Source organism: Penicillium subrubescens, assembly GCF_028828155.1.
Source record: "Penicillium subrubescens strain IBT 31985 chromosome Unknown utg000001l_segment0_segment0, whole genome shotgun sequence".
NCBI classification, from domain to species: domain Eukaryota; kingdom Fungi; phylum Ascomycota; class Eurotiomycetes; order Eurotiales; family Aspergillaceae; genus Penicillium; species Penicillium subrubescens.
In genome coordinates, this window is record NW_026643151.1 from 619691 (window position 1) to 637517 (window position 17827).

Consider the following 17827-nt stretch of genomic DNA (forward strand, 5'->3'; position numbering starts at 1 on the left):
CTTGTTTCGCGATTGATAGCAATTTCCTAGCTGTAGGGCTCCCCTCAGGGCGGATCTCTTATCAGATTCACGTATAACGGGTTTGAATGAAGAGGAATCAAACTAGTCCAAGAGTCATAGCAAGTCTTTGACTAGTGTACAGCTTAGAAAAATGTCATTATTCTAAGATACGTACATGGGGTAACATGGGATAATGTGTAGAAGCTCCGAGATTCTGTGCTGGTACGTTTAGCAGTTGAAGCAAATCTATTATATATCCTGTCATGAGACTTCCGACTCCTCAATAAACAGTCTTCGAACAATCTGACTTGGTATCTTTCCCAAACCCGATTGAGAGGTAGACTTAGAGAGTGGGTCAGCGCGCTTATAGACGTGCTCCGGTGACGTCCCATGTTGACACCGAGATCTGTTTGCTAGGATATAAACCTCAGGAGTTTTTCACTTCCGTGAGCCGCATAAAGCACTTTTAAAAAGGGCGCATGGCTACACCCAGTGCAGAATAAAAGGAAGAGTCCTATGCCTTCTAAGGAATTTTGTCGTTTTTGAACATAGTTAGCTTCTCCACTTTGTTAATTCATGCCGAGCGCCAGTTTCCTAAAATGCCTCTTAATAACTAATCAAGTTATCCGAAGAATAATGTTTTCCTATTGCAAGGAGTTGTGAGACCCTCTATCTACATATCACCCCGAGGGTATCGTACCCGCCATTTGAACAAATTAGCCTGCTTATAGCCGGATGGCATGACGTCGGCATGCCGATCGGGGGCAGAAGGTGCGGGCCGGGAATTCCTTCATAGGCACTTTGGTTAAAATTTGCCGGTTGGAAAGAGCATCAGGCGTCAAGATGCCTCCTGCATTCCGCAAATGCCCGTTCGAATTCTGCGCGATAACTGGACAAACTTGCTTCGGATAAAACCGTGGTTAAAACCTGTCGTGCCTAGCCTGTGTTCAACCAGTAGAACCACATCCCATACCCACATCTAACCGGGTAAATCCAGCTTGGCCTTCGGTTAAAATTCTCACAGCTTCAACCGAACCGAAACTACTCATGAAGTCCGCCGACTGGCTCTCGTTCCTATCTTTCTCCACGGCTTCTCCCAATGACGCAGCAAAATTCCCCCGACCTTGCAATCCCTGGGATCCGCCTCCAGTCTTCCTCCGCATTCCCGGAGGCGATCCTTTCCGCAGATGGCGTAAAGCCCGGAGTGCCACCGGAGCTCAGGAGTGGTGCGATACATCGGCGCTAGGCTCTGTTCTCGCCTAGTTCCAGTCTGCTTGCAAGCCACCCGCAACTGGGCGCATCATCGCACTGACCCTTGGTAATGGACTCGCTCGAGTTATAAAAAGCCTGCGTGGACCACGAGGAACAAAAGCGGGAGTCATCAGAATTGTCGAGGTTTGCCATCATGTATCGAATCTCGAATATCTATGGTGTGTTTCTTCTAAGCAGAATCGACTCGATCAAGGGCCTGTGCTGATGCTGGAACAGTTCTCGCCGCGTTTGGCACCATCGGCGGTGCCCTCTTCGGTTTCGATGTGAGGTATGCAACAATCATTGTCACTTGCTCCAATGGTTAATCATGCCAGTGGATAATGCTTACAATCTCAATCAGTTCCATGAGTGCCTGGATTGGCGTTGATACATATACCGAGTTCTTCGACCACCCAGATTCGAATCTTCAAGGAGGGGTATGTTCTCACTGTCTGGGCTCGTCAAACTTGAAGGCTGACTTTGAGCTATTTCTTTCGAATATAGATTACTGCTTCCATGTCTGCGGGTTCTTTCGCCGGCTCTATCGCAGCAGGCTGGCTCTCAGATATCCTCGGCCGCCGTGGGGCACTGATGATTGCATCTTTGGTTTGGATAGTCGGAGCAATGTTTCAGTGCAGTGCCCAAAATGTCACACATCTGGTAGCCGGTCGCGTTGTTAGTGGCCTTGCTGTGGGAGTCACCTCATCACAGACATGCGTATACCTTTCGGAATTGGCGCCAGCTCGCATTCGCGGTCGTGTCGTCGGTATTCAACAGTGGGCTATTGAATGGGGTATCCTGATCATGTACCTTATTGCATATGGCTGTGCTGTTGGTGTCTCTGGACCTGCTGCGTTCCGAATCTGCTGGGGTATCCAGGCTGTGCCGGGTCTCATCTTGTTCATCGCGCTATTCTTCTTCCCTGAGTCGCCTCGCTGGCTGGCCGGAAAGGAGCGGTGGGAAGAGGCTCTGGAAACTCTGGCATTGATGCACGGCAATGGAAATCGCAATGACCCCGTTGTGCAAGTCGAGTTTGAAGAGGTTCAGGAGGCAGCCCGAATTGCCCACCAGGCTAAGGATGTCTCGTTCCTTGCTTTGTTCGGACCCCGGGTCTGGAAGCGCACTATGTGTGGAATGAGTGTCCAAATGTGGCAGCAGTTGCTTGGTGGTAACGTCGCCATGTACTACGTGGTCTATATCTTCGAGATGGCCGGCATGGTGAGTGATTCTTTCTTATCCACAGCTCCACCTTTTCTAACCAACACGTGCAGACTGGAAACACCACCCTATGGTCATCCGCCATTCAGTATGTGCTCTTCCTTGTCACGACAGGAGTCATGCTACCATACATCGATCGTGTGGGCCGTCGCAAGTTGCTTCTTATCGGCTCCGTTACTTGCATGGTGATCCACTTTGTCATCGCTGGTGTAATGGCCAGCAAGGGGCATCCCGTTCCAGATGTAAATGGCAACGCCAACCTCACATGGTCTATCAAAGGATCCTCCGGCATGGCAGTCATTGCATTCTCATACATATTTACTTCGGTCTATGGATTTACCTGGGTATGATCTCCACAATCCTCCGGAGATTCAGTGGGCAATCTTTTCTAACAAATACTCAATCACTTACAGGCTCCCACCGCATGGATCTACGCCTCAGAAGTCTTTCCTCTCAAGTACCGAGCAAAGGGTGTCGGTCTCTCCGCTTCAGCCAACTGGATCTTCAACTTTGCTCTGGCCTACTTCGTCGCTCCTGCATTCCATAACATCCAGTGGAAAACTTATATTATCTTCGGCGTGTTCTGTTTTGTGATGACTTTCCACGTCTTTTTCACGTACCCAGAGACTGCCGGTCGGTCTCTTGAGGATATTGATATGGTGTTTGACACGGATGTCAAGCCATGGCGGACAAACACCGTCCACGACAGATTTGGGGAGGAGATTCAGAAGCACAAGGAGACTGGCACTATGAAGGAAGGAACTGATGCTACCCATGAAGAGGTTGTCTAAGCCAGTTGTTGATATTTCGTTTGGACTGGCCCGGGAACTGGTTAGAATTTATGTCTATAGAATAAACTGTGTACAGAGATAGTGAACACCTAGGGGAAACAAGCAAGCCCACTTACAGTCCCTACAAGCTGTCCGAGCCTTTGTAATATTAGAATATTGAATTTTCTGCCAGCTTGGCAGCCTTGATACGGACCCCTTTTTGAATAGCATCTAACGTCCTCCGTTGAACCAAGCAGCAGTAACATCGCCCGCTAAATGGTCTTATGTAAACCAATAGGGCCATGTTCTCTATTCAGGTAGCAACTCAAAGATCAACTCCGACGGAGAAAAGATCGGAATCTATACCGCTGTGGCAGCTACAGACTCAAAGCGAGGGATCATCACTCCACGGATCTGATAAAAGCCTCAACAAGGCATTTTCAAGGCGTGGCAATGTTCATGCCACTTGATATCTTCGTCTTACAGAGTTACTATATTTTATAGAAAGAGGAATTTTCAGGTGACAATCACCATAGCAGTATATTAAGTTGTCACATGAAGCACAACATCAGTCTAACATGGGTATTGGACCGTGCTCAAACTACAAAAAGCCAAACATCAAAATAGTCATCAAAGAAAGTTATTTCGCAATACAGGCGCGGCAAATGGATTGTCACGACATGACCGGGTTCCCACTCTCGCGTAGAAAAGCGGGGTTTAATATACTTCTACCCTCGTAGACAGTGTACCAGAACTCGCGGCGGCTTATTTCTCATCACTTGAGTTGCCCGAGCTGTCCTTCTCGCCAATGTGCTCATGGTGGTTGTTTGTAGCGCGCTTGTTGGGGTTGCTAAGAACACTGGCACGACGAACGGCCTCGTCCTCGACATCATCCAGGGTGCGGAGCAGTTCACCGTTAGGACCGTACATGTGCGGCTCGCTGCGGGCGAGCGAGACACAGTCGAAGACGTTGGTGGTCTTGTGGAAAATGCGGTCCATCTCCTCCAGAGAACGCATGGTGGTCTCGGGGAAGAAGAAGTATACCACGGGGACGATGAAGGCGTTGCTGAGACGGGTCCGTTAGTAAAGAGTGACAAATAAAGATGGACTGGAGGGACTCACATAACGGCAAAGATGATATAAGTCTTGTAGCCAATGTTGGTGAACGCAACAGGGGTGATCATGACGACCATGAAGTTCCAGATCCAGTTGGATGAAGTGGAGAGAGCGTTGGCCGGGGCACGAATCTTCAGAGGCACAATCTCGGCTGGGTACAACCAAGTCATACCGAGCCAACCCACAGCGAAGAAAGTGTTGAAAACGAAGAGGAACACGGTCTGGGCAATACCGGCACGAGTACCCAGAGCAGTCTTGGGGTTGGCGGCGGAGATGCTATCAGTCACGGCCAAAACAGCCATGGACAGAGACATGCCGACAGCGCCAAAGATCATCAGAGTGCGGCGACCGAACTTTTCGACTGTGAACACAGCAACCCACGAGGCAGCAAAGTACTCGGTACCGTTGATGGCAGAGATAAGACGGGACAGAGTCGGGGTCAGGCCGACCTGGCCTTCGAGCAGGGTGGGAATGTAGTAAGTGATCAAGTTGATACCAGAGATCTGCTGGAACATTTGGTTGACATATGCCAGCATTGTACGGTGGAAGTGGCGGTCCTCGCCCATGGTGAACATGTCGCGGAATGAACCCTTAGCCATCTCTAGAACAGTCGCCTTGATAGCAGTGAACTCAGTGTCGAGGAAGACCTCGTCTGTGTCATCGCCCATCAGGCAGGCCAGAACCTCACGAGCCTCTTCCTCACGACCCTTCAGGATGAGCCAGCGGGGCGACTCGGGCAGGAACATGACAAATGCCAGGATAATAGCTGCGAAGAAGATCTGGAAAGCCAACGGGAAACGCCATGCGACTTCACTGGGATCGGCAAACATCAATCCAAAGTCAATCCAGTAACTGATGGTAATACCGCAAGTAATCATAGCACCTTCGATCATGACCATCTGACCACGACGATGAGACTTGCAGCATTCTGATTGCCATGTTGGGACGGTCGAAGTGTTGATACCATTGCCAAAGCCCGTGACGAGACGACCGATAATCAACTGAGCGAGATCGTACGAGGTACACTGCAGGAGAGCACCGATAACCATAATGAAAGAACCAATGAAGATTGCCTTGCGGCGACCGAGCATGTTACCAATCCAGATAGTGGGGATAGAGCCTGCGAAACAGCCCAAATTGTACGCTGCGACGGTAATACCCTGCCGCGTCGATTGGGCACTCTTCTCCGCGGATGTCCAGCCTGCTGTGTGGGCATCGGTGGTGTCGATTGAAGGGAAGTATTTTCGGAATGAGTCCAATGTCAAGAGGCCACCGGTGACACCTTGGTCGTATCCGAAAAGTAGGAAATCCATGCCGGCCAGGACGCCGATGGCGATTTGGAGGCGGGTGCCATTGAGGCCCAAGAATCGCCGAGCCATTTTGGGCGGAATATACGCAAAGAGTATACTGTAAATTCTATACTATACCGAGTATACTACACAAAGTGCAGTTGTAGTAGTATCCCTCCCAGTCTATAGCTCTTATCTATAGACTTCTCCTATCATGTGAATGAGGGGAGAGATAGAGAAGTGGAGGAGGCGGTGAATAAGGAGAGGAAAAAGAAATAATAATCCAAAGGAAGAGGAAGTAGCACTAAACTTCGATGGCGACGGGGAGGCGGCCAGATTTAAATCTAAAAACGACTTCAGTCATTCGGGGGCTGTGACCTCGTTTTGGTGGTTAGTGTTCAAAAAAGAATATAATATAATAATATTAATGTTCGAGTTTCAATCCGCTCAGGAATTCCTCTTCTCAGCGTTGCCGAGCCGCGACTTGAACCTCACTGAAGAAGAACATCAATGGTGATTCGAAAATGCGCCTGTAACTCGGATCCACCTGTTTTCTGTTCTTTCTCCGGGGTCATCTCCATCTCCAACTTCCAATTCCCCACCTCCACCTTTCAGGTCCAACATCGCCCAATGTCTGTTACTGTTTGGCTAGCACGGACATTGAACCTTCCATTCACGGCCCCGTCCTCCAAGCTATGGTTCAATAATGGGCCCATGGCTCAAACGATTTAGTACCAAAGCACATATTTATTCTCTTCATCGATTCACCTCGCAGCCCTTTGACAGCCCTCATGGCTCTCCGCAGGGGCGTCCAGACTGGATCTTCGGACCACGCGAGTTCAGCACGGCCCAATGAGATATCGTCCTCTCGAAAGGTCCATCGGCGTCAGGTTCGGCTTCGCCAGATGGAGTTAGCCCCTGGGACGCATCCATCCCCCCAGGTTCACCCGGTTCAGCAGCCTCCCCGCCGATCACTCCTCCTGTCAGGATGTGTGGTTGCCCGGGCCAAGTGGAGAACGATACAAGCCTCTCAGCCTCTTAGCTGGCTGGGCAAAAGCTTTGGTACTGTACGCAACCCTCCCCGAGACCGGTTTCTTTTCCCCTCACGCAAGCGTCAACTGGGTCCAGTGTTATTCACGATCTGGGGATTTTATGGGTGAAGGCAAAAAGTGCCCCGAATCCCCAGCATTTGCTCATCGTATGAATCACGCATCACGCGAGAACTCTCGATCCGGGACCGGGCGTCTGGGCGTCAATTTTCTTTGTTTCCCAGCATGATCGCATTTACAAAATCAATTTTTTTTCCTTTACGTGCCTTTTGGAAAGTTTGATGTTTATTTACTGCACAGAATCTGCGCAGCCGCAGCCGTGTGCCAGGCAGATCAAATTCTTCTTCCGGAAGCACAAAACAACCAAGGCCCTGGCCGCCAGTCTGGAAGAGACCAACAGCATGAGCTGGTACGACACCTGCGTAACCCAAAAGGCTCAGCCAAACCACTCAACTGTCCCCTCCCCTCCCCTCCTTAGTCGCGCCATCAGTGCGGACCTTACAACGAATCAGATACTATGATGCCCGAAATCCTACGACAACCCAGCACACTTTTGACCCGACCATCGGGAACCCCGGGAAGTGAATCGCAAAGCCGAAATTACTACAACCCGCGTCGGCTGCTTGGCGCTCAGACGCCGGATGCAAGTTAAGAAGTCCCAAGACTGTGAACAAGCCACTGACCAGGCCGGCAGCCTCGAAGGATCGCTTGTCCTTTTCTTGGGAGTTTCTTGGAAGCGCTTTGAAGACGTCTTAGGATTGCTTAGGAGGTCTTGGAATTGCTTGGATGTGTCTTAGTATTTGCTTGGTTGGACGTCCCTTGGATCCTACTCTTGGTTACTTTTGAATTGGTCGGCGGATATCTGCTCTGCTCGCACCAGTCCATGGGATGCGAATCGCGATGCAGGACAATGCAGAGACCCGCTTCAAAGCACACCAATCTCGGTACTAGGCCAGGCACTGGATTCACAGTGACATCGATATTGATAGGTCACCTTTAACAATGGATTCGATGGTGGCGGGCATAATTAGCCATTCTCCCAGTTTTGATTCGCCTCCCCCGCCCTGGCCTCAATAAACCATTGCAACCCTTGAAGGCAATAATAATTGTATCATGTCGGACAACTCATGGCCATCTATAAAACTCTTTCACGAGGGACAAAACTATGCAAATCTAAGAAACAACTTGGATACCTTTCAATCTATCGGCCGACCGCAATAATCACAGGCCTCCTGAAAGGGCCGCGCTAGCAACCTGCCCCTCGACCCACTTAAACCGGACGGCCCAACGACGACCGAGTCTGCCCGCGGAAGATATGCAACTGGCCAATCATTCTTCAACAAAAATTCCACAACAGGCCAACAATCATTGCAACCCATTCTGTTCTCACCTTTCAATCCAACCTAACATGTCATGGCTCTGCCCCTCTACTACCGCATCTCGGCCACCCCGCGATTGCGACCGAATCCTGGGGGATGGACTGTAGGACCTACCCAAAAAGGCAGTTCCGGGCTGGCACCATCGTCGATTTGGGGCATACCGACGAGAAAGAAGGGAAGATGACATTCAAGAACAGACGTTGCTTCTAATCTCCCATCACGTTTCACTCGTAGTCTCGTCCCCATCGCTCGCATGGCCTGACATAACGCCATAGCCCCGACAAAACCCCTTTCCCTAAACCCAATAATCTAAACCAATCAAATTGAACGAAGTTCATCCCTTTCCTCCAACTCTACGCCCTTTTCCAACACCTATCCCTCGCAAATTTCTAGAACAAGTTTTCCACAGCCCGTGACCCAGATGCCCTGGACTGGGTGAGCAGCGGCGCCACGAGGCGCCTCCCGCCCGCCACTGAGGTCATCCAGCATGACTCGCTAAACCCTGGCCCGCTCAAGGTTTGATCGGGGCAAGCGGGCAAGCCATGGCGTGCGGATCACGGCGAACTGGCCGCTTGGGAAGGGTAAGAATTTGGTCCGTGCTGTCAATATGGTACAGGGGCCAAATGAAACCGGTTCTATGTAGGGTTGATTTAAGGCCACCGAGGCAGAACACTTCCTGGAAGGGATGCGCGTGGCTATGGTCGTCGCGTTGGTTGTTTGGAGGTGATTGAGACGGAGCCTAACTATCTCCACAGAGAGCTTTCTGGCGGGAGATCTCATACACCGGCCATGTAAAACTACTCCGTTGCGGATGGAGTAGGTGTTGATACGAATAGGACTCATTTCATTTTCATTCGCCCTAAATCAATAACCTTTATATACATTTTTGTACACACTGTGATATTTTGATAGAACACATAGCAAGGAAAAATCCTTAGTCCCCCAGCCCCTGAATTTTGAATAAATCTAAACAAATTGCTTTTTGCGGCTTCAATAGCCGCAACAGTGGCTTGTTGCCGATCCATGATATATCCTCGTTTCACATCTCCAGGAGCCACACCACACGGTGGTGCAGGTGAGTTTTCTCGGGACGCCGAAGATGGTCGACTCGCATGCAACCAAACTAAAACTATTCTGCAGCCAAGAAGCACTCTGCGGATAGCCTTGACCGACTTCTCGAATTTTCCATATCGAGGACTCCCGCATGTGCAGATGTGAGATGAGAATCCCAAAGGCAAATAAAAGATTGCCAAGACAAAAACAGATCCCAAATTCTTTTTGACCCAATCCACAACACTTGATTGTACAACAGGTGTCTGGACTAATCTACTCAACATGATCCATGAATATTGAAGATTCCGTTTGTCTTCCAATATTTGTTTATCTAGGTCATGTATGAGATATGTGGTGGATCTGTAGGCCCCCCGAAGATGACCTCTATATATCGATCACCTCCCAGTACATTTACGATGCACGTAGTTATATAATTTTCGTTAGCTTTCTCAATCAGCTTGTGGCGACTGATTTATTCACCCAGTTCCTTCTTGATGAGGTATTCACCGCTGCCTCATCCAAATAAGCACCTCCGCTCGGTTAGCGGTGATGTCACAAGCATGAAGCGCGAGACCGCAACTTTTTACCTCCTCGCATTCTTCGGCAATGTTCAAACTAGGACGCCGGGAGCCCTTCATGATCTTTTCACGGTTTAAGTATGTTTCCGAGGGTCAGCAGAGCCTAACTCTTGTCTATAGATGAGTACAATGTGATTCTTTCTCCACCGACGGTAGTTACACGATTTTCGACCGTTTGTCACAATCCATCCGCCGGGACTGGCTCGCGCCGAAAACCTAGTAAAACTGAACTGGACTTAGAGTATACCAAGGTCGGTATACGATGGCAATCGTAGTACGAAGGTGTCACGTTCACCTGCTCGGTAGTTGAACTACATGTCGAGTTTGATGCAAACTCGAAAGTCAGATTACCGAGGGATTGGAATAGTCTGCTGAACTGGCCAGTGTTATACGAAAGCACCGAAAAAGCTCGCATCAGACCGATTATTTTGCTACTTCTAAATATATTCAACAGGGCAGTTACTTCCTTTAGATTGGAAGCCGAGGTTAGTCCTTGGCGGTTCCTACCGCTCCTTCTCGTAGGTCACCATGATGCATGACGCAATTAATCGCCTAGAAGAAAGTCTTGACGGATCCAAGTGCGTTAGATAAATCCCCGGCTCGGAAATGAACAAAGGCTAGCTAGGTAAAGTTTGATTCGGTGAAGAGCGTTCCCCGGAATGTAGGGAGACGCGCACAGAAGTACATCGACAACCCAAAATTTACCGAATTGCCAAATTACCCAGAGTGGTTGCCTTCCCCTATGACAGACTAGATGTATAGATCTTCTTTATCTCTTACGTAACTCTCGTAAGTCAAGTATTGGAAGATCTCCGAGGATTTGTGGGATTTATATCGTGTCGTGAAGGTCACGCTGTGATGGAGTCGGTGCATACCAAACAAGCGCGAAGGAATGTATGGCATACACGATGAACTTTCCCTAGTACAAAGCTCATAGCCCCTTCCTTGGCAAAATGGGGTTACAGCTACATAGTACAACGCTTGCTCGAAAGTACCTCTCGAAATTTCACTTCATTAACACTTCACCCTTCGGCCTTTTCGAATGTCCCAAGATACTTGATACCCAGAAATCTCAAGAGTCCAGAGATTGAGAAACCTTTCTGCCGAGTTGATGGCAGAGACCTTGAGAATACGAGACAGTCAGGATGATGGGTCAGTTGAAAGCCGTGACGACATCCCTCTCAAAGAATCCATAGATGATGAGGAACTTCATGAGAGGCAAGACTATCCGTCAACATTACAACTGATACCTATTCTGGTTGGCTTATGTCTTCAGTCAATATGTATCGCCTTGGTGAGTATTTCGCACTTCCATGAAAGTGAGATATCATGTTGCATCCTTGAAACACTAACTTGCTCGGCTTACGTAGGACAACACAATTCTATCCACCGCAATTCCGAAAATCACTGAGCAGTTTAACTCCTTGGAAGATCTTTCTTGGTATGCAAGCGCCTATCTTCTCACAACGTGCGCAGTCACTCTTCCCTTCGGCAGAATATATACATTCTATTCAACAAAATGGACATATATGATAGCCCTAGCGTTGTTTGAGATCGGTTCGTTAATATGTGCGGCAACACCAACATCAAAGGGGTTAATTCTGGGAAGGGCAATAGCCGGCATCGGATCTGGGGGAATGTCGCCCGGTGCTCTGCTTGTCCTGGCTAATAGCGTTCCACTACATCGCCGGGCACTCCATTTCGGGATCATAGGTAGCGCAAGCGGGATTGCGACTATTACGGGGCCAGTGTTGGGTGGATTATTGACTGATCGGGTTACCTGGCGATGGTGTTTCTGGCTGAACCTGCCGCTCGGTGCTGTCACGGCGCTCTTCATCGCCATGTTTTTCAAAGACCCAAGAAAACGGCCAAAAATCGGGCCCGAGCCTGGGCACCTGAACAAGATCAAACAGATGGATCCGCTTGGAATCGCTGCCTTCGTACCCGCTATAATATCGCTACTACTGACGCTTCAATGGGGAGGCACCAAGTACGACTGGACGAACCCGCGGATCATTGCCCTTTTCATTCTTTTCGCGGTATTCGGAACACTCTGGTGCTCTATACAACTCTGGAAGCAAGACGAAGCTACTGTCCCACCTCGTCTACTTAAGGATCGCGATGTACTAGGAGCCGTGATACATGCAATGTTTCTGGGAGGTTCCTTCTTTGTCTTTGGTTACTATGTAAGTGGTTTAGTTTACCTTGAAAGAAGCGCAAGTCATTCTCCCATACTTCCAACCACCCGTCCGGGAGAAGATGCCGATACGCATTAGTCGCTAACATAGAGCGATAGCTTCCAATATGGTTCCAAGCTATTCAGCAAGTTTCAGCCGCAGAGTCGGGAGTCAACAATCTCCCTATGGTCGTGACGATGATCGTGTGCTCTGCACTTGGGGGATTCCTTGTCAATCTCCTAGGGTACTACACGCCACTCATGTTACTTGGAAGTGCACTTCTCACTATTGGCTATGGTCTTTGCACGACATTTGAAGTGCATACAGACCGCAGTATTTGGGTTGGATACGAGGTCATCATTGGAGTGGGAGCGGGGGTCGGGTTCCAACAGTGCTACAATGCTCTTCAAACCGTCCTTCCAATGAAAGATATTCCCATCGGCATTGCTATTGTCACGTTCTCGCAGAGCCTCAGTGGTGCTCTTTTTATTTCCATTGCACAGAATGTCTTCCAGAACCGTTTGGTTGAGAACTTGGCTCACTATGCTCCGACGCTTGACCCCATGGTCATTATTCGGGGAGGTGCAGCGAATTTGGCAGATCGGGTCCCACTGAATCTCCGATCTGTACTTTTTGCGTATAACATTGCGGTCACTCAAACCATTTATGTGTCAGTGGGCACAGCCGCACTATCATTCCTTGGGGCAGGCCTTGTGGAATGGAAATCAATGCGAAAGCCACAGGGTTGTGAGGAGGTAAAGGACTCACCCTGATATCAAGGATCCGCGGAAGGCTATTTCATCCAGCGTTGAGCGTTTTATTTGTTAGTTATACCAATGAATCATCGAGAATGATCAGCATCATACTCTGTATGAAATTAGAGTGGCGTCAGAGAAATATACCACTCGGCAATGAAGACCAGATCTAGAGGTTTTCTCGCTAAAATGGTACATGTTCTGCATTATCATGGATAAACCATAATAGAGCCCCGAAGAGGAGGAATCCCTAGAAGTATACTCGCAAATCCCTTCTGAATGGTACTGCATTATCACATTATACAACATGATTCCGGGCGACCATTAGGTTGCCCCCAAGCAGCCTCGACGAGCTCTCCACCACATTCAGATCGAGTTGACCTGGCTCTCAGACGATGGCTATAAAAGGAAGCTCGAAGCCACATAACACGTTCGATCCAGTTGATCTCTTTGAAGTCTGTCGAATAGTCAGCCAGGAGAGCCTGGAGCTGTGCCAATTGTCGAGCGTCTTCAGCAGCAGAACAACCCACAACAAGGCACAGGGAGACATAAGCTGCTCCAAGTGGGCGATAGCGGCAAGCAGTCTCTGACTCGCGTATTATGTGATCGCAAAACGAAAATGCCTCTGTCACTAGGACATTGTTGTTGGGATCAAACGCCCGAAGAAGAGTGTTGAGAATAAGAGCAAGAGTGACGACTAGTGTATACCCCGCCTGATAACGACAATGTTCAAAGGTTTCTGGATCGGTGAATGAGGTAGATGTTAGGTCTGACCAACGAGCTAGATACTGGCGCATCCTTTCTGCGTCGTCTCGCATGGTAAGATAAACTACTGCAATCTCGGGAATATATGGATCCGGCCGTCGTATCCATTCTGGAAACTTAGCAAGGGTGCTTAGCGTGTTCGAGGACCTGGGCGGATTGGCATCTCGAGGGCGAGGTGTCACAGAAAACCTTCGTGTGACATCTTCCCACCATTGAGAATCCATTTGAATGCGGGGATTGACGACGGCTTCTAGGATCTGGGACCGTATTAGTTGAAGTTGAAATTGAAATTGAAGACGCGTCTGGTGAAACCTACCACGGGAACAGTCAATGTGACTATCATGTCTTTTTCAAAGCTGCTTTGACATTTGCGAAGGTCGGCGATCTTCAGAAGATGAGCAATTGCTTCACCGTGACTCTTTAACTTATCATCATATCTTCCAAGCCAGCTCTGTAATTGATCGGATCAGTTTTAGTGAACAAAGAAAGACGCGAGGAACGAAATGACGTACCTGGCAAATGGTAATCAGGTAAACAGCACAGAGGGTATTCGGTGACTGCGCTTCGACTGGGTCATTTAGAGACTCTCGAAGTGCCCGAAGCGAATTGCAATATTCCATGTAAGCGTCTGGCGAGAAGTTTTGGTGGCGAAAATATGGATAAGCCGTGACCACTGCCTTCACGGATGCGTCAAGAGCTACACTACTGCCTAGACGTCGGGGTATTTCTTTCAAAAACGCCCCATAGTAGGTTATATCATATCTGACGTCGGTAATAGTGAGAGTACAGGCGAAAGACATCGCTAGCTCGTTGCCGGGCATCTGGTTTGATATCCGAGGGCAATTGGCTAGAATCTTGGCTTGGGATACCACGGCTCGAGGCCGCTTTCGCTCTCCATGGGCCATCTTCATCTGCTCTAACTCCGCATTTTTAAACTTAAACCGCTGCTGGCCACTACCGATGCACATAATTTGCAGCCGGCGACACCTTGAACATGGTTTGAGTTCATCACACTAGTCTGTGTCTTAGCATACCCATTCATGCGCCCAGGGAGCAGTTTGTACCTTTTTCTTGACGCGGCGACAAGCATCGCATCCTTTGCTCGACGGGACACCAGGCATTTCTCTTGATATGAAGTGGCGCACCGTTTTACGTAAAGGGGTAATCGGGCCAGGCGACAACAATATCTGTTCGAGGTAACGGGACCCCCGCACTTTTAACGCTCCCCTCGCTTCTCAGAAATCGCGAAATTTGTCTATGTTGCTTGAAGGAATGTGGAACGGTAACAATAGCGGCTGCTCAGAACTATCACGAAACTGGCATAAGGCTTTCTGCCAGCTCCGAGGCCTTTTTAAGGCCAAGTGGGCTGAATTACCACAACGGCGAAGAGCAGCAGGCGTCTTGAGGGCTGAAGCTTGGCAAAAGGCGAAGGAACGTGCTGTCCAGAAGAAGTGCCAATCAAATGTCACCTTACATTTGGCACCAACAGCAAACCCCTGCATCCAATGAGATACCATCCAAAAGGATCCACCGGACGCACCATATAGCCCGATTCGGAACTGCTCAGCCTGGATCGTTTGAGGCCAAACGATTTATGCGCCCGGATGACTCTGCCAAGCCAGGCGTGGTGGCCTGCTCTCCCCCAACTCGCTACCTATATATATGCGCCGCTCATTCAAGCCGGCATGCCAGTTACCTATCAATCCACGTTAGATGTCGCTACATCGTTGGCGCCCAAAATGAACAACTTAGCTGCAGGTCAGACTTCGCCAGCAATCTCGCAAATTTAGGTAACATCTACTCCAATGACTTTAAACATCTCGCCTATCCAGGAATTTCGTCTGGCCTCCTGGTGAGTTAGGTCAGCTTATGCTACCATTTCTTTGCAGGACCTGCAATAGACCCGTATCAACAACTCGTTGAATATCAAAGGTGCTAAAAGTCAAAATTTATCTCTTAACATTGATTTTCCACAGGCCATGCTAGCTCTTGCTCTTGTTCATTATGTTCGTGGTTCATGTTCAAACCGTGGACTTCATCATTGGTCGTCTCAGAGCACTGAGAATATTCTTGCCGCCTGTCGCTTTATGTTTGAAGGCCTCCTCGATTTCGCCCAGTGATCGGCCCTTTGTCTCGTGCATAAAGACTGCACCTACCAAGGAAGTCAAGAGAGAGCAGCCACCAAAGAGGAAATATGCCCCAAAGCTGCTCTTGGCCAACAGAATAGGTGTCGTCAAAGCGACCAAGAAGTTGAAGAGCCAGTTGCTTGAATGGGCCAAGGTAGTGGCTGATGCCCGAGTTCGCTGAGGCTGGATCTCGGCACTATAAATCTTGACTGAGACTGCCCAGGTTAAGCTGTAGATGATTGCAAAGATATAAATGCAAACGATGACGACCCAGCGACCAGCACCGAAAGTTCCGTGGACGGTATTGCCAGCGTAGAGTCCGCCAATGAGGAACATGACAGCCCCAAGGCCCACACCTCCGTAGATAATGCTGTGCCTGCGACCCCAGCCATCTGCGTAGATCAATCCGGGAATGGTGGCAGCGAAAATCACGAGTGCTGAGACGCCGGATGCGAAGAAGCTTGCCTCTGAGGAGGTAAGACCTGCCTGCTGGAACAGCAATGGAGCATACTACAATAATCGTCAGTCGACTGAGTTGCAACACGACAAACAAGGATAAAGGGGAAATTGTGTTAACGCACATATAGCACACCGTCAATTCCACTCATCTGCTGCATGCCCATCAAGAACACAGCAAGAGCCGTACGAGTACGAACGTCCTTGGAGAAGATGTCAAGAAGCTTATGGACGGTATTTACTTTGACACTCGCGAAAGTTGGAACAGGAGTGACAACTTCTGTTGTCTCCGACTGGAGTTCGACTTTTTCACGCTCAGCCTGGCTCACTTCTAGGTTATCCCAAGTCTCAGCAGCCTCTTTGTGACGACCATGCAGTGTCAGCCACCGAGGCGATTCAGGTAGATAGAAGAAAGAGGTAGCACAAAGAATCATCGAAAGTGAGGATAGGAGAATGAATGGCGTCCTCCAGGACAGCGACGACTGGATAGTAGAGGATCCATAACAAGTGAAGAAGCCGACAACCAAGCCGAGCGTAATCAATAGCTGTGGCCCAGTAGTCAAAGGTCCTCTGGTGCTTGTTGGAGAAATTTCACAGATCAAGACCACCAGGTTACCCAAGAAAAGTCCTTCACCTAGGCCTTCTACCACTCTACCGGCGATAAACATTCCAAGACTAACTGCGCCTGCTTCGATCGCAGCTCCAACACCGAAGATGAAAACGCCAATACTAATGCCTCTTGGTCGTCCGAGTCTGTCTGCAAGGTAGCCCGCAAAAAATGAGGAGAACGCAGCAGGAATAAGAATCGACGAAACGATAAGACCATGAATGGTGGCATTCTGGCTGCCTCCAAACGACGCTTTGAAAATTTTCATATCGGTCACTGGACCGATAATGCCCGTATCCATGCCAAAAAGCAGTCCATTTACAGAGCATAAAATGCAAGCCCAGATATATTTCGGGGGCTTCTTCATATGTTCTGGGAGTAGATCCATTGTCGAGTTAAACACGATGCCGAGACGTCGATGAAAAGCTTTATCAGAGGGAATCTTGTTTCGCAGATCTCTAAACAAGTGCAGGATTTTGAATTGAAACAAGACAGATGATATGAAAAAGAAATCTGCAACTCCAGAAGATAAATAAAAATCCCCATGAATAGACAAATTTGTTCGCGAAACCGCCAAATTCCCCTCGCTCCCCCACGTGCCACATGCTCCCCCCACTGCTCCACTGCTCCACTAGATAACATGAAGCTTTCTAAGTGGCCGTTTGACTGTGGGTATGAAAGGATTTTTATCGCCCGACTGCGATCGAGAACCTTTTTCCCGCACCTCCGTCCCGAGAATTGTCTTTATATGTGGTGGATGGAGACGATAAAAAATGACAAAGCCGAGAGAATGGTCCAAGCTTTCGGGTAAACCCCACGATTAATTGACCCGACTCAGAATAGGCAACCTTACCGAGTGCTGATTATGTATTGCAAGGAGTGATCCACGGATATACATTCGCATTGGTGATATCAATCTTTGCGTAGCTAAACTTGAGGTTACAGAGCTACCCCAAAACCTCCATCTAGTATTCTTGCCCAGTGCCATGCATGTTGTGAGAAAAAGTGACGGCTCTCACAGGTTAAACTTCGGGTAAATTTACCAAATGTGTATAGCGCTTACAAATACCTAAGTAGGGTAGGCTTCCAAGCATCGGGTCATCTGAAAGTTCTCGCGGCCTCACCACATATCAGGATGGCTGGAAGTTGGGCCTGATAATCTCAATCAACAAGTGAGATCGACGGTATTCGAGTAAAGCTTGAAGATAACTGCGCGACATTCGCCAATAACTAAACGG

General features: G+C 48.9%; 5 protein-coding genes across 5 annotated transcripts; 2 read left to right on the forward strand and 3 right to left on the reverse strand.

Moving 5' to 3' along the window:
• Positions 1 to 1405: 1405 nt before the first annotated feature.
• On the forward strand, positions 1406 to 3260 carry N7473_000167 (sugar porter family MFS transporter; the record flags this gene model as incomplete). Its single annotated transcript, XM_057146107.1, has 6 exons — positions 1406 to 1430; positions 1489 to 1540; positions 1613 to 1688; positions 1756 to 2469; positions 2523 to 2813; positions 2883 to 3260. 6 exons carry the CDS (start codon positions 1406 to 1408, stop codon positions 3258 to 3260), a joined length of 1536 nt encoding a protein of 511 aa, XP_057013993.1.
• Positions 3261 to 4004: 744 nt separating this feature from the next.
• On the reverse strand, positions 4005 to 5734 carry N7473_000168 (uncharacterized protein; the record flags this gene model as incomplete). The annotated part of the gene is made up of 2 exons (XM_057146108.1): positions 4005 to 4305; positions 4362 to 5734. 2 exons carry the CDS (start codon positions 5732 to 5734, stop codon positions 4005 to 4007), a joined length of 1674 nt encoding a protein of 557 aa, XP_057013994.1.
• Positions 5735 to 10787: 5053 nt separating this feature from the next.
• N7473_000169 (MDR family MFS transporter) lies at positions 10788 to 12653 on the forward strand (the record flags this gene model as incomplete). Its single annotated transcript, XM_057146109.1, has 3 exons — positions 10788 to 10997; positions 11074 to 11889; positions 12000 to 12653. Coding segments are annotated over 3 exons (1680 nt in total), but the record flags the coding sequence as incomplete, so codon positions are not given.
• A 275-nt stretch (positions 12654 to 12928) lies between these two features.
• Positions 12929 to 14521, reverse strand: N7473_000170 (Zn(II)2Cys6 transcription factor domain-containing protein; the record flags this gene model as incomplete). The annotated part of the gene is made up of 4 exons (XM_057146110.1): positions 12929 to 13657; positions 13717 to 13851; positions 13913 to 14413; positions 14465 to 14521. The coding sequence occupies 4 exons, from the start codon at positions 14519 to 14521 to the stop codon at positions 12929 to 12931; spliced, it is 1422 nt and encodes a 473-aa protein (XP_057013996.1).
• Positions 14522 to 15421: 900 nt separating this feature from the next.
• On the reverse strand, positions 15422 to 16977 carry N7473_000171 (putative MFS sugar transporter; the record flags this gene model as incomplete). Its single annotated transcript, XM_057146111.1, has 2 exons — positions 15422 to 16036; positions 16108 to 16977. The coding sequence occupies 2 exons, from the start codon at positions 16975 to 16977 to the stop codon at positions 15422 to 15424; spliced, it is 1485 nt and encodes a 494-aa protein (XP_057013997.1).
• Positions 16978 to 17827: the final 850 nt, after the last annotated feature.